A 16,461-nucleotide genomic window follows, 5' to 3' on the forward strand; every position below is an offset into this window, starting at 1 on the left:
CTAGAGCCAAGCAATATTTCTTATCTCCACACTAAGTTCTTTACATACTGTATACCGCTGTATCAACTTTAAAAAAAACATACTACCCTTTGAGAAAAAGTCAGACAAGTTACAGTAATTTGTAAAAAAAAAAAAACCCAGAGCCTTAATACATTTATACCCAGCCTGTATTTTATACTCAACAGTGTACGTTTGCCAAAGCAAAATATTGCTAAAAATGTATATTGAAAGGCACAGCATCAAAATACAATTTGACATGCAAGTTCTCTTTAAAATTGGAGTAAACATTCAAATGTTGACCCATCTGGCCTGTCTGAATACTAACAGCTGTCCGTCACAGGGTGAATACTTAGCTTAGGGGTTGTTGCTTTCAGAGGCGTCCAGTCAAAAATGGTGAAGCAAAATGACTACTGACTTACAGCACTAAGGGTAGCAGGATAAGGCTATGCATTCTCCTCAAGCTCTTGAAAAGATCTGACATTTGTAACAAACATATTCTGTAAAAATCCCTCTGAAGATGAGCTGCACCTGGCTTCTATGATAAGCACCCAGAACCGTCCTTTGTACAACAGAGTCCACAACTACTTCCTTTACATCACTGTCAGAACAGATGGCCCCTGTACATAAATATACATATTAAATATACATTCAGAGGAGCAGGGAGAAATGAGCATGCAAATTTGGTCCACTAGTAGTCAGCCAAAACAGAAAGCATCCACCATCCTGAGAAACAACACTGACCACCTGGAGTTTTCTCCAAAGGACATGCAAAACGGGGGCTGTTTTTGGCACATTTACGGTAAGTCTAGCACTGTGCATGGCTTAAAGTCTCTTGATACAGATTTTATACAAAGTTTCGGAGGAGCAAAGCACATTAAAATATTCCAGTTAAAAAAATACAACAATGAAGACTGAATATAAAAGTGGATGTAAACAGGAATGTCCCGTCAGTCCACAGGCGGTGCAGTTCAGCTTGTTATACAGTAGATCTGCCAAAACATAAAGGCCCAAACACAGGTGAATAACCCTGAAAGCTATACGTGTTCCAGTTACTGTAGAACGTGATGTGCAGGTGTTCGATGCTGCCGTCTCCATTCCCGATTTGTGTCTTCTGACTTTGGCAAAAGAAGAAATCCAGTAATACTATTTATTTCCATGTAGTTTTTTTTGAAGATTTATCTTGAGAGTTTGCTGATGACTCGAATGAGGGCGGCATTCTCATCCTTGAGCCTCTGGTTGTCTGATCTGAGATCCCCCAGAACCTACAGAAACATTGTTTTTTTTAGCTTCAGCACTCCTTCAAATAGAACAGTATCACAGCGTCCTGCTCTTCTACTTCATTCAAGAGAAGTCATTCTTATGCTGGAAGAAGTCTTTTTTTACATTACCACCAGGCAAGGTGGTCCACCTCTACCGCATTAAAACACTTCAGGAAACCTCAAGTGATCTTACATTAAATCTACAGTGGGAACTGGTTTTACAAAATATCCATTACTACTAAAATATGGGACTACAGATGAAAAATAGCCTTTTGGCTAACTCTGGCGCATTTGCAGAAATGTTTTCATTAATGTGCACTGTCCCGTTCAAATAAACCAATAAATAAAAATATATTTTCTTTGTAGGGCTTTTAGCCACAGGAGACTGAAATCTCACCATTCTACTACACTGCTGACAACTGAACCATATGCTCTCGTTACTGTGCTGGACTTTTGGTGGTGCAAAAATAAATACATGCTTGCTATGAATGATCTCCAGTACAATACTACATTTGTTTCCAGTACAATACTACATTTGTTTCAAACGCACGATAATGTTGCCTTCGTTGGATCATACATGGTGAAAGATTTGGATAAAAAAAATGAATACAATTAGTATTGCTTAATGTGGGATTGTATGACGTACTTATCCAAAGTCAGTGTATTACCTACTTCGGAGAAATAAATGAGTAGTTTGGTTAGTTTGTTTGTGGCTTTGAAGATGGCACATATAACGTCTTTAGTTCCCCATGAGAAAGGGCTGACGGCTTGGTAAATCAGTGAAAATATTCTTAATATAGCATACCCTTGAACTGATATTGATTATTTTAGGTGGTTAAAATAAGTTTTGCTGCTGCCTCTGTCCATAGCAATACATCGTTTTGCTTCCGTGCCCACTTTCCTGCCAGGCTGGGTGCATGCCGGCCGCCGTCTACTGTAGACTATGGATAAGTACCTCATACAACCCTCCTTATTAAAGAAATCAAAAACATCCCTCTAAACCTCAAAATGCAGCCACGCTAATGACTGGGCAACATCCCTATAGGCTACATTTAACATGTAAACTAATGACGCTAAAAACAATTCAAGCTTCAGCGTTGTAAGTATACATTTTTTAAGCTGCATCAAGTACAAAAGGTGCCCAACATAGATGGGCCACAATATGTTGCAGTGAGGTGATGGGAAGACTGATCACTACCAAGGTCACCAATACTTTTGGCGCCCAGTTTGTCTCATATGTGAGGCTTATGATGATGTTCACTTAACACATCCAATAAATATATTTTCCAAAACCCTTCTTTTTGGACATCCGCTCTGAAGTTGTCATCTGAAAGCAGCATTGCTTGTGCAACTTAGTTATAATCAATGAAATCATTTGGGAATAAGAGCATCAAATCATCACACTAAAGTTAATTCAGTAATCAGTGTTGATGTCTGTACCTTCAGCTCATCCTCCAGTTCCACTGCTTTCCTCTGGAGGGCCAACTTCTCCTGTGAACAACGGCTGGAACATCACAAACTGAGAAGGTTGCCAGAGCAAACGTTTTGCCAGAAAGTCCATTCATCGTTTCTGACAGCTTGGCTTCAGGCTCGGCTCTACTTGTAACGCTATGAACATGCAATCCTTCTCTGGTCATTTATTTTATCAGCTTCTCGGTGACCAGGAAATAAAAGCCGTTTTGATTTCTAAAACCAACTGTTACAACTCTTTTGCTTTTCTCCTTATTGTGAAACAGAAATATATGTTCTATATAAAACAGTATTTATGTATACAGTACAGGAGGTTTGTTCCTAGAAGAACAGACGCAGAAAAAAAACAGACTTACAAATCTCTCCAGTTCCAGGAGAGCCGGTCTGTCTGTGCTGCACTCTTGACTCTGCCACAGAGAGAAACAGTATTCAAACAGCTGATCGTAGAACTACACAACTGCTGCAATCTAGGGCAACTAAAACAGACATTTCCACCTCACCGAAAATCTCAAATTGTATGCTCATGAAATAATATAACCTGTAAAAGTTTCTGATTGACAAATCCAAACATGAAAGACTTTTACAGAGGGGATGATTTGTGCTGGATGTGCAGCTGCTATTCAATAAAATAAGAAAATGAAGATAAACATCTTTCTGCTGCTGTGCACATTCACACACACACACACACACTCCTTATGGCAGACAAACTACAGTGCCCATAGAGCATAATGCATAACAAGGTAAGATGTAGCAGCAACCATCTGAACCTGTTGGAGTCTCTCCAGCTCCACTTTGTTTTGGCTGAGCAGCAGCTCCTTTTCTTGCAGCTCATCCTTAAGCGCCAGGTTCTCCTGCAGAACTTTTAAGTACAGCTAGAGGGAAATACACAAACACACACAGAAAGATATTCAAACTACAACAGCCTGAAGATAAAAGCTCACATGTGCAGGTGGAAATAGCAAGGGTGATGCTACAGTACAGCCTACTGGGGGTTTCTGTTCATTTCTCCCTACAGCTTGCTGGGTATCACTCCTGTTCTGGCTGGTTTAGATATCAGCTATAATTCACTCTCAGCCCTCAGGTGTGTTGTATTTAGAAATATGTGAGCTGTTCTGTGAGAAAAGTGTCAGACACATACCGTTCTGTAGTCATCCAGTTGACTCTCGCTGCAGAGACACACAAGAGACTTTTAAACACCCGACAGAACACCCTTACACAAACAAAGGCTATACATTGATACAACTAAGAATTCACCTTTATGTCCTGAAAATAACACTACGTACATACAACTAGCAGGCCAAACCAGTTGGTGCACATACAAACTCAGAGCACACAGTCAAACATGTTTAAACAATCTTCCACCGCGGCCGTCATTTCAGACATTAAACACCACAACATGATTAAAATCCAGCTTTTTTCTTTTTAAAAAGGGAAAGAAATGCATAATCAAAAAGTGGGTTGTCTCTGAAATGTGTGAAATTACAATAAAACGGCACAGAGAGGACAACACACTCACTTGTAGGTATTACTGTTTGTATCGTCATTTTCATTCTGAAAAACAAAAATGCTCACATTGTCAGCTGCACGACACTAGTTAGAACAGTACTTTGCTTGCATGTCTAATATGAAATAGTACACTCAACAGAAAGCCTGTTTCTTTCCTTTAGCCTTCTTCCATCTGGTTTCCCCCTTTAATAACTTTACAATCAACTCATTCTTCTACACTGTCTGACAGTATAATCTGTATTAACTTGTTCCAGCATTTTATTCTATCTTAATAAGGACATTTTGGCTGTTTCATTTTTCGATAATTTTGGCTGTACAATGGCATACAATTAGGCAAGGGTGTGAGGTCAACCTGAGCGCCTATGATAAGTCTATAATAAAATGTGTAGCCAAAATACAGTCACTTAGACCCTGAAGGACAAAAATGTCCCCATTGAAACCACAGTTTTTGATCCCATGGCCGTTACAGTCTATTATATGAAGCTTTTAATCAAGAGCGTGGGATGCAAAATAGTAGTTTTACCATTTTCCACCAGATAAAGCCATTTTCTCATGATTATGCCTTGAGACAAATACACTGCTGTGTATGATGGAATGCATCCTAATCATTGACATTTTGTTTGTTTGATTTTTTGTGCTGGGTCCTGTTCACCGTCGTGGTTCATTTTGCAATAATGCCCAGCCTGCTGTAACCCTCGGTTATTATGAGTCCCTGATGGATAACGCTCTTCGTTGTGTGTAAAGGGAGTGTGTTTGTGCTGCACCGGGTGCTGAAATGTAGTGGAGAAGATCAATAGACAGACAGTCTCAACAAAGCAAACTGTTATTTTAGGCATATATGTTGGCTAGTTTTTATGGGGTTTCACTGCAATGTATTCTATGAGATTATTGCACATTTTGTAGCCTTTTTTGTTTCAATCAAAATCCTTGCAGTCCAGCATAAATATATAATGAGTGCAAGTTTGAGGAAAGTATGACAGCTTGTATTTTTGTTGTGGTCTCTCCCCTCACACTGCTGTATTCATGTACAGGCTTCCGGGGTTCAAGCTCAATGGCTGCAACCGGATGCTCTGCACGCTAATGTGCAATGGCAGTGTTTTTTTTAAACAGCTGTATAACTGACTAAGATCTGTTTCTCTTGCTGAGTGAAAGGTGAGAAGTAACATACGCTTGTAAAGGAAGGAAGTTCTCTCACTTTTCCCCTGTGTGTGTTTGTGTAAGCGCACATATGCACACACTATGTGAGAGATACAGTTACACAGCCTACAGTCCTTTACAGCCTTAAGTGAGCCAGCCTGTACCTTCTGGTGAAGCAATTTAGATGAATATTGTAAATACAAATTCAAAAATAACTCGTGCTTTCAATGAATCTCCTTAATATGAGTGAATAAGTTGCACTATTTTGCACAAATATGCAGGTTAATTATGAAACTCTGGCGGGGTAGAATATACTCCGACGGGCCGCCACAGTCTAGGCAATCAATGGGAAACACTGCGGTGAGCTCTCTGCCATGTTTGAGATGATGTACGGTTGTTTTCTTTCTTACCTCTCCGCCGGGCTGAACGATGCCAGTGGAGCGTCGCTCCCTCCTCCCTCTCCTCCTGTCCTTCACTCCCAGACGCTTCTCTCCCTCCAGCTCCACCTCGTTCACCAGGTCTGTATCTGAAACAACAGTAAACAATCTAACTAACCACGTCCCACGCCAGTGTAAAGATCCTAAGAAGAATGAATAACATGTAACAAACACAGCTAGAACACAAAAGGTGCTTGACAGATGAGTCACTGGAGCTCAGTTCAGGATTAATCTAAGCAACAATCAGGTAGATTAGTTTCCAAATTTAACTTTCTGTGAAACCGGAAGTTGTCATATCTTTGACCTCAGTTTCTACTTCTATCTCTGTAAGTTGAGAGCAGCGAGATCAGTTAACACGAACAAAATGCTCTGTTTGGCTTTATGATCTTTAAAAAACGGACCTGATGTATTTGACTGATTTATGTAAACATGGTGTCACCGGATACATCAGACGAGGAAATGCTCAGTTCCCCATAAAAAAAAAGGCATCGAGTGTGGGAAAGGGTGACCAAAACACAGTAAAGAGGAAGCAGTACACTACCCACGACATTATGAATATATGGTAGCCACCCTACCAGATAAACCACACCTAACCCTCCACACCAGCAGCAGTAGACCTTACAGCACATGTGAGGAAACCTCAACCTTTCAAAACTATCCGGAAGAGCACTCCACCCATAATGTACAGCATGTTTGTATCTAGTATTCCAGTAAATAGAAATGGCTCTAGCGCTTCAGCCTCACTCACCCCTCTCAGCAGGTGTGACAGTAACGATGGGGCTGACAGGCTGGATGTTGCGAGGCGGTGGATCTGCAGCTTCAGGGACAGTCTTCTCTGCTTCTTTCAGGTCCGTCAGAGTCACACCCTGCCGGCAAAGAGCAAAAACAAATCACTCAATGGCCTTATATTACAGTCCAAACTCAGTCTTCTGGGTGAAAATACACTCTCCCAAAGAATGACAATATTGATGCAAAGCATCATCTGTAACTCAGAAGGGGGGGAGGGGGGCAGCATCATGCTGCCCGCCCCTTCTGAGTTACAGATGATAAATTTCAAAATAAGGGGTGCTTTATTATGAAGAATATTTAGGACATGACATATTTATCACCAAATTAGAGGAGCTCAGTCAGCGGCTATTCTTCAATAAAACAGGTCCACTCATACTTCATGTGTTGTTAACACTGCTCTAGAAACATTTTTTTGTATGTTGAAACACAAATATATTGCCCGTTACAAACTTTTTTGCACATAATAAAATCGATGTGAAGCAGTACCTGTGTGGAGCGACGAGACCGCCGCATCAGCCGAGAGCGAGCTTTCCTCTGAGACTCAGACTCTTCGTCTCTGACTGGAGCCTGGAACCTAAACACACCAACAAACACAAATGATATGCTCCATAAACAATATTATATACATTTTAACCATGATCATAACACATTTTTTACATTCAGAGAACCATTTGGGTACGGCATTTTTCATTTATTTATTAAATACAAAAATGTTTTGTGTTCATGTGTTGTTTCTTACTTGCGCCTGTCAGTGTTGGGGGTGTTGGGGCTCTCGGCCTCGGCCTCCCTCGTCTGAGGGGTTGGTTGGACTCTGGCAGTGCGGTTCGCCTTGTCCTGCTCATGCTCCTCCTCACCTTTCTCCTCTGGTGTCTGAACCAAGTAAGACACAAGAAACAAGGCCATCGGCTTAACTGTAATCAACTGTCCCCAATTTAACTTTTCATACATGGCACCAATGTCAGCATGCCCAAAATGACTTTTGGGCAACATTCTTTAAAAGGTTAGTGGGCCTGTGTACTGCAAGGTAAAGTTACTGATTTTGTCAATGGAGTCTTGTTCTTTTGAAGAGAGCATAGATGTTTATAACAGCTTCAGTTCCCCATCAGTAAAGGCTGTCTGACAGCAAGGATAAGCGGTGAAAAATAAAAAATCACCCCCGACCACAGCAGTACATTGCTTTGCTCTTGTGTCTGTAGTCCTGCCTGCATCTCCAAACTGGGGGCTTGCTGACCGCCATCTACTGTAGGTAATACGACTATGGATAAATAATTCATGCAACTCCACTTTAAAACAATCCTGAATGTCCTCTGTTGAAAGCGTTAGGGTTAGAGAAGGCAGTCAGGTAGGCGGAAAGTATTGAACTATACGTTCTTTCCCATTTGGAATCTATATATCACTGCTGTTTGTTTTTGAATTGCTGGGACATTAGACATACCACATTATGGCTTTTTTTTCTCATTTGCAATATCAAGGATGTTTTATCACATTTTGTCTTTTCTATGATAGACTTCATATAAAACACTGGCTGATGTGCAGTGTAATTTGTACCTTGTCAGCAGGGCTTGCTGTGGATGTGGTCACACTCTCTGGACTGGACATGGCGTAGCTTTCTGGGAAAAGACAACCAGCATCTGTTGGAATCACAGGCATTTACAGAGTTTGTAGTACTTCTATCAACAGCAGGTTACACAGCTTACCAGGGCTGCTCTCTTTCTCCTCACTCATGTCCAGGCTTCCCGAAACACCCCTCTCTTTAGACTGGTCCTGCACATTCATCTTGTCTTTACTACTCATCCTGCACACTGAGCTCCTGGAAGACATGAAACAGGGACAGATGTTGGCACCGAGGGACCTTATTGGATGACACTGCTCAAAGAAACTCGTCAGAGCTCATGCGTTGATTACATGGCAATGTTTATGGATGAAGGGGTTACTGGCATGTTCATTTGTTTTTAGTTTACGCTTAATACCTGTCAGGGAAACCTGCCCTATGTGTTCACAGCAGGGAACAATTAAAAAGTGTTTTTATTGGGAAACATTTAATTCAGGATATGTTACAGATGGACACTAACCTCCGCCGTTTGATTGGTGCGTTTGCAGCGGTGGAGCCTTGTTGGTTTTGCCTGTCCAATATGGACTATGGAGCAAGAACGAGAGCGAGAGACAGCTGTCAGTGCTTTTGGTTAAAATCACATAAAGTAAATGCATATAATCCCAGGTACAAATACAAACCCTCTCACATTTGCTTGTTTCTGTGATAACTCCTCCAGGAGCTCCTCAATGCTTTCATCCGCTACATCAAATGGTGTCTGACCCTACAAAGTGAGAAACAACGTGACAAAAATGAACCATTACATAATTAAAAAAATTAAAAAATAAATATGCATGTTACATTTACAGTACCAAGTTCTTCTCCAAATGATCTAAATGTCATGGTGAATGCTGATTCTGTAAATGAAAGAACACGCTCAACATAGAAGAATGATGCTTTTGTAAATATTTTGGGTCATACCGCATTACTTCGAGCCTCCATATTGCACAGCTGTTCAGCAAGGATGCAACAGGCCTCCCCCTGACCCCAGTGTGCTGCAGCATGGAGAGGCGTCCAGCCATCAAAGTCCATAGCTGACACATCCAGCCCACACTGACACAGTATCCTAAACAACACAACAGCAAGTTGACAACAGCAGCACTGCATGATACACTATATGACAAAATATAGACTTCCTGGAAAAGAAAACACATTTCTAAGTTCAAATGTTAAATTATACCCATTAGGGAAAACATTAGGAGATGCTTACTTGAGAGCCTCTAGATAGCCTTTGGCTGCAGCCACATGCAGTGGGGTGGCCCCGGTCCTGGGGTGTCTTACATCAGCGGGTGGGGCCTCAGTTAGCCAGATCCGGGCGTCCGTCATTATCTGTTCCTCCTCCAGCCGCTTGGCTGCCTCCAAGTCCACACCTGGAAACAAAATGTCAAACACATGGTCTCTTCTTTTATCTGTGAGGCATTCCATTTGGGTAGTTATTATGGATGCATCAGTAACAAAATCATTGTTATTGTTCCGGTAATGAAATATCAGTTGATACTTCCATCCAGTAATGCTGAGCCTTGGCTGTGGACGGGGGAAACCATATAAAGCCATGTTCTGAGTGTGCATTTATGTCTCTCTGTTGAATGAACGGGTCAGTTTGAAAATATTTACTTTTGTCTTCACATTGTTGCAGTTGTAATAATAATACATTTATCATATTGGTATCGGCCACAACAAGCGGATATTTTGGGCTGTAGGGCTGATTAAAGGCTACAATAATACTTTGAGTATAATACTATTTGTAGAATTAGATTCCAGTGATGGGTGCGTAGGATTGTTGCCAAAAAACAGTTTGCTCTTCTGCTTGCTGCGCACAAAGGGAGAACCACACCTGTATTAATGGGGCAATCTAGCAGCAATCTAACAGGACCATAAATTACATTTAGATAACCACAATGACAAAACTTTTTTGGGGTGATGATGTCATTAAATAAGACAGCAGACATTTGAAGCTTTGTTCGAAAATCTCAATAGAAGCTTTGAATTTGAGCAAAAAATAAAAAGTACATTTGGTATAGCTCTACAGATCATAAATTATTATCAGCCCTGAAATCCCAAATTGGTGAATCTCTACTAATTATGCTTCCTCTTAGAAGTATGTAGGATTTAAAAACGCTCGTATCAAGAAACACAAACACACGTGCCCTAGATTAAGCACAAACAAATGATGAAGCATCCTTTTAAAAAGGGGTGCGTAGCTGTCAAAGGACAGCACTCACCCTGTCTCAGAGAGTAACCCTGAAGGAGGGACTCAGTGCTCTCGTCCAGAGCAATGTCCAGTGGAACGTCACCATCACAGTTCACAGCAGAGAGCGATGCACCTTCCAGCATAAGAAAACTGTCAAAATAAACATGGACACAGTCAGAATCCATTTAACTGCAGAAACATTTGCATAGTCTACACAAGGACAACCAATTCTAGATCGAAACACCTAATCCCATCACTGTAGGGGAAAAAAATGGTGCATCAACTGCTAAATCATTTGAGCTGCATGCATTTGTGTGCCAGGCCAGCCCACTCATGCTTCAGCTGAGTGCCAAACAGGAAAACAATGTTAGTATTGTTGAATGCACAACTACTCTGGCACCCACGGTGCATTCTGATGTCTCCAAAGTGTCAACGAGTACTGTACTATTGTTAGCTGTAGTCTGCTAGCTGTAGCGACCTATACTACTCACTCTGCAATGTCACGGTACCCGCAGGAGGCAGCAACATGCAGCGGTGTCCATCCCTCACTATCAACCTGGTTTATGTTGGCCCCGTGTTCCAACAGGAAGGACACTATCTCCATGGTGCCATCTATGCAGGACTGTGTAGAACAGAGGAAAACAAAAAGTAAAAAAATAATGCGACGATAAATGTCTCATTCATCTCAGCATCAACCAGAAATTCTGTTTAAACCGTTGGTGGAGAAACTGCCTCACCTGGTGGAGGGCAGTTATTCCATCGGCATTGGAACAGTTGATAATTTCTGCCACATCCTCCCCATTCCTTGTTTTGGTTTCTTTGGCCTCCTTCAGCATCAACTGGGCCTCTTCTGTGTCTCCGCTGGCACATGCGGCCAGGAACTCTGCAGCCCTGTCAAACCTCACCCGTTTCCTGAAGACAGAGGATACAGTTAGCTCGATGACCTCTCTTATTAGCAGTTTTGGCCAATTTAAAGAAAAAACATGCATTGTAGCACCAGTGAGATTCATACAGGGAATAGACAAAAAAAGAAAGCAACACAGTTGCAGTAGCCTTGTAGGAAAAGTCAATATGATTTGATACGACTGTTAAAGGGGTGTCAACGGGATGAGGCTGGCAATATTCTATGGCTTTGTTCCTGTCAACAAATCCAATGAAAATACTTAAGCCAACAATGCATTTTTCCATCTCTTAATATGTTCAGGCATCCCTACCCTAACCGTGGATCAGCCCCAAGGCCAGCTGCACTGAAGCCTTACATCTTCAGAGATGTTATGAATACAAAGTCTATTTTTAAATAATTCCCTAAAACAGCCGGGAATTTCTTGCAAACAACACTCAAACAAGAGTAAAATATGTATGGAGTGGTCTCGTGTGACGTCACAGTTTAGCTGTCGGCCATGTTGGAGTACACACAAAGCCACTGGCATGCACGGCTGAGTCGCATAACCTATCGGTGGTGAACTTTTGTGCTGTCTTTGGTTGTGGCAGCAGAGCTGATAGAGACAAGAAATCATTCTTTCGTTTGCCAGCGGTCATTACACATCAAGGAAATGACACGAAGGAGCTATCCAAGCGACGTCGCGAGAAATGGCTGTCACGCTGAGAAATGGCTCTCGAGATATAAAGGAATGGAATTTGGCGTACACTAGAGTATGTGCGGATCACTTTATAAGTGGTACGTGATTTTATTTACAAATTCGTTTGTGAACAGTATTTAATAAAGGAAATATAAATTAAACTTGGACATGAGAAGGTTACCGAAGCTTCATCGGCCCGTGACAGCAGTCGGTACCAGAGACGTGTCGAGCGTGTACAACAGGCGAAACACAGAGATGCAGCCTCAGCATTGCTTGATGGAGTTTAACGTCAGATCATATATATATATATATATATATGTGTGTGGGGGGGATGAAGTTAGGAGTTAGTTGAAAGTGAATTCCTACACACGCACACAATGACGTGCACGTACAATGTAAACAAACACACGTGTCTGTTTGCGCTGAGTAAACATTGAATATTGCTAAATATCTGACCAGATCTGTATATATTTACTCTTCCAATGACGAGATGAGAATTGTCGACGGCCGTTGCTTTGACGTCTCGGACCCATCCACTGACAAACTGATTATAAGCGTCGAGCCCTTTGTAGCACTCCAGCTCGTCTTTTGTGTGAGGACTGGGGGTGTTCACGAGATACGTGTAGATGTTGGCGTAGTTTACCGATGGAAGATAAGTAGGATCGGCACTGAAACGATCTGCACTCATCGTATAGGGATCCAAGTTACCAATAACCTTCAATTTGGCCAGGTAGCGAACCTTTGATGCACTATCCAGTGATTCAAAGTATTGTATTTTCGCCGCACTTCCTTGTTTACGCGCCGCCATGTAGGATCTGTATGTACTCCAACATGGCCGACCGACCTCGTAACTAAGGAGATCGTGACGTAGGTGAGACCACTCCATTTCTTGGAGACTTTTGCCGATTGTAGATCTTGGTGCGATAATGGATATTTAAAGCTGCAGGACAGTTTATGTGGAACTGATTCAAAGTAAACCATAGTAGCCTAGTTTATGTTAGGACCATGTCACCCAATTCAACAGTCGGGCTCCCAACAATTGAAGTCTTTGGGGGGGGAAACAAGCAAGACCAGGCTTTAAATACAAAGGCAATACTTGCTTTATGATCAGTTCATTGGTGGTTTTGGTCTTCTCGTGGGATTTGTTGACAATAAGACAAAAAGGAACAGCATTAAAAAGAGATTGCCACTGCCTGTATTGGCAGCACTGCAAATGAAGTGAATAAGCAACACGGTGTTTGACAAGCAGGACTGACTGTTAAGAAGTGCTAGCTAGCTAGCTAGATAGCTAACACACACACACACACACACACACACACACACTACAAACTATGGCCACATACATAATGACCATCGGCCACTGACAGTTGAGTGGATGTTATTTAGCTGAAGGGGGCTAGAATATTGTACTTAAAGACATATGGGTCGGGTTATGTTGTCCACCCCCCTGTCCAAGCCCAAGCACAATATTCCTCCTTTAGCATATCTTTAGATGTTAAGCTAAGCTAGCTGGGTGTTAGCCTGGCCGTCACTGTAAAACGTTTCGACGAGACATTTCCTCACCGTCGTTTGAGAAGGGGACTGATTTCATCTATGCCTACACACACTGGCTGGTTCCTAGGCGGGTCGCTAAACTGGGCCTCCGGCTCCCCTGCTCCGTTCTCGGCATCGCCCCGCCACCTCCGCCTGGGCACGGCCGACGCTTTGTTGGTGCATGAGCCGGCCCAGCGCTTCAGCTGCTCCCGCCGCTTGGTCCTCGCAGAGTCTCCCATTATTTATCCGAGGAGGAGGACTGTGTTTTTAAAAATAAAACATTCACTGGCAGGGAACGACACACCCTCCATGTGTATACTTCCTGGTTCTTGCTCTAGCTCTGGATGTGGAGGAAGCCTCGGCTCGTGTTCGTTAGCGTCGGGAGCGCGCAAAGCTGCTCAGGCTTGTCTGTCTGACGTCACCGCCACCGTTCTTTAGTAGACCATCGACTGTGTGTTGAGTAGACCACTGACTGAATTTAGGAAGTATTAGACCATAGACTGTACAAAGAATATACCACAGACTGATTTTAGGAAGGATTAGACCATTACACCTGTCTATAGGGTGGAGGGGAAATGCAGTAAAGCTCCATGTCTGGGAATTGTGCACAACACTTCCTGACATTGAGATTCTTGTGAGACTCGGGTCAGTTGTATTTTGAAATTATATCCACAATGAAGGTAATTAAGAAGGTCCAAAGCGAATCAATAAGACAATAGAAGCCACTACTACAACCTTTTACCCCTTTATAAATGGTGCCCTATAAGTGGGACTGAACTATTAAAGGATCCGAAAAAGCCTTAAGCTTTGAGGATATTGACCAAGCATGACTATTCAAAGTTCCTCCTGTCCGCTTCCCCATATGGAGACAGCAGGGCCATTTATTGAGATTACATAAGCCGCACAACCTGTACACGATTTAGTTTGAAGATTAAATATACAACCTTTTGCCTTCAAGCAGTAAGTGATGTGCGAGTCCTCCCACTTTGCTGGGCATGTCTCCATCCAGCAGTGCTCATCCTCATGGGCTGTCTACCTTGCAGTGGCTGCTAGCCTGTGGCTGGGATAACCAGCATTCATAAAGCCACAATAGGGGTTTAGAAAGAAGCAGTGTGTCTCAGTAAAAACAATGCGGTTGTTAATCTGATGTGCTGCAGGTTGAGTTGTTTTTATTGCTGTATAATGTAGTTGGTGTTGCAATAACTTCCCCATACATATTAGCACAATGCTGCTGATCACCACATCCATGGGGCACACAATGAGAGCAACAGAGGCCCAAAAATAATCAGTGGTGTAAAGCCTGTTTTAGAAAAGAAGCAGGTAAAGATTTGTATGCAAAGTGCCATGGACAAAAAAAGTTGTGCATAATATATCCAATTTATCATGTGTCCCTAATACAAAAGAGTTGCATTTTGTAGTTTGTCATGCAATGCCTGTGGGTTAGCAGGCCTACAGCAAGTTATGCATATATTTTGCTCAGCTGCATGGACTTAAAACGTGAATTTACTTCCATTCATTTTTCCAAATATGCATTCTGACCTGTGAATCAGCATTGATTTAAAAAATCAATGTTAAGTCCTAACTCTTAGATAGCGTGTCAACATTCCAATGTGAAGATGGGGTCAAATTCCATGTCACGTTTTTCCAATGGCTCTTTGTGCTCAGCAGTACAACTCTACAGTCTGTGAACGAACAGAAATCGGACAGCCATTGAAGGAAGTAAGTAAATATCTCATTTGCATTTATTTGTGCTTTTCAATCTTGGACTGGTGAACTAGTCCATGTGTGACAGAATATGCTGCCTTTGTAATAATTCCTTTTAAACTCTAGCTAGTTGTAGGTTATGATACAGCACTGACTTCTTAAGTGAAAATGTAGGGTTTTCCTTTAATTCATTTGTCAGTATAGTTTAACATAAAAAAGGAATTTGGTGGGTGAGGTGCTGTGAAACTGATTGGTTGAATGTAGTCTCAAGATACAGGCTTCTTGTTTTTCTACTCATGCTCATGAGACGATAATAAATAAGCCCTAGGATGTTTTTTGTTTCCGCCACTCAGGCATTAAGTCTGTCAGAGTGTAATATCTGCTTTGGTGTTCTTGCAGTTGTTGCTTTGCTCCACTGTCATTCTCTTGTGGAAACAGAGTGAGAGGAACAATACAAATGTATCATTAAACTTTTAAAGTGTCATCTACAGCAGTGGTTCTCAACTTGTCTGGCTGCGGGACCCACCATCACCCCTGAATGACAAGCCTGGACCCACAACCTCAATGATATATCATTTTTTATACACACACATATATATATATATATATATATGTATATATATATATATATCATATAATAATAAATAACGACTGGATTAAAAAATAAATAACTTAACAGATTCATTTTAGAAAAATTATTTTCACTGATTTGCCCTACAGCTTTAAATTCAGTTCATTCAGGGTGAAGTGAAAAGGCCACAATATTATATTTTTCTCATCTTCTAAAAAGAGAAATTAGTGTTGGAAGAATTCACCTCTATGAGTCTGTCTAGTAAGAGTCTAATGACTCTGGTCTCTCTGGTCATTCTTCTCTTTTGGAAATCATCCTATGATTTGACTTTCACAACTCAACAGTCCTGCTCTGCTCTCTATATCCTCGTCTCCCCCCGTGTGTCACGGTGTGTGTACGTCTCACTCAAGTCAGGAAACGTGTCAGAATGCCCATATTTGATTGGCTGAGCTTTATCATGTGATTTTTTTTTTTGTCAGCCAAAGGCCCGCGACCCACTGAAAACGGGTCCGCGACCCACCAGTTGAGAATCACTGATCTACAGCACATAGCACAACATTTTCTGAATTTCACAGTCATTGTAAGACAAGAAAGCACCTTGAGTTACTTCAGTTACTTCACTTCATTAGTTTCCTCTTCCATGTCAACCGGAACAACAAGTTACTAGTTTTCTCCATTTACGCATGTATCAGA

General features: G+C 41.7%; 1 protein-coding gene across 3 annotated transcripts; it reads right to left on the bottom strand.

Moving 5' to 3' along the window:
• Positions 1–149: 149 nt before the first annotated feature.
• On the bottom strand, positions 150–13,847 carry ppp1r12c (protein phosphatase 1, regulatory subunit 12C). 3 transcript variants are annotated; one of them, XM_079278498.1, is made up of 20 exons: positions 13,524–13,847; positions 11,118–11,292; positions 10,872–11,002; positions 10,412–10,530; positions 9,400–9,559; positions 9,111–9,255; positions 8,839–8,913; positions 8,671–8,735; positions 8,296–8,408; positions 8,147–8,208; positions 7,338–7,468; positions 7,085–7,172; positions 6,558–6,675; positions 5,783–5,898; positions 4,246–4,280; positions 3,868–3,895; positions 3,497–3,601; positions 3,086–3,136; positions 2,700–2,750; positions 150–1,262 (listed from the first exon to the last, which is right to left on the bottom strand). In XM_079278498.1, exons 1-20 carry the CDS (start codon positions 13,730–13,732, stop codon positions 1,176–1,178), a joined length of 2,064 nt encoding a protein of 687 aa, XP_079134624.1. In that variant the 5' UTR covers positions 13,733–13,847; the 3' UTR covers positions 150–1,175. The 3 variants fall into 3 exon arrangements, with proteins under 3 accessions (XP_079134624.1, XP_079134625.1, XP_079134623.1); XM_079278499.1 differs by having other exon boundaries at positions 2,700–2,778; XM_079278497.1 differs by having other exon boundaries at positions 3,488–3,601.
• Positions 13,848–16,461: the final 2,614 nt, after the last annotated feature.

This window comes from Melanostigma gelatinosum (genome assembly GCF_949748355.1).
Source record: "Melanostigma gelatinosum genome assembly, chromosome: 11".
Classification (NCBI taxonomy): Eukaryota; Metazoa; Chordata; class Actinopteri; order Perciformes; family Zoarcidae; genus Melanostigma; species Melanostigma gelatinosum.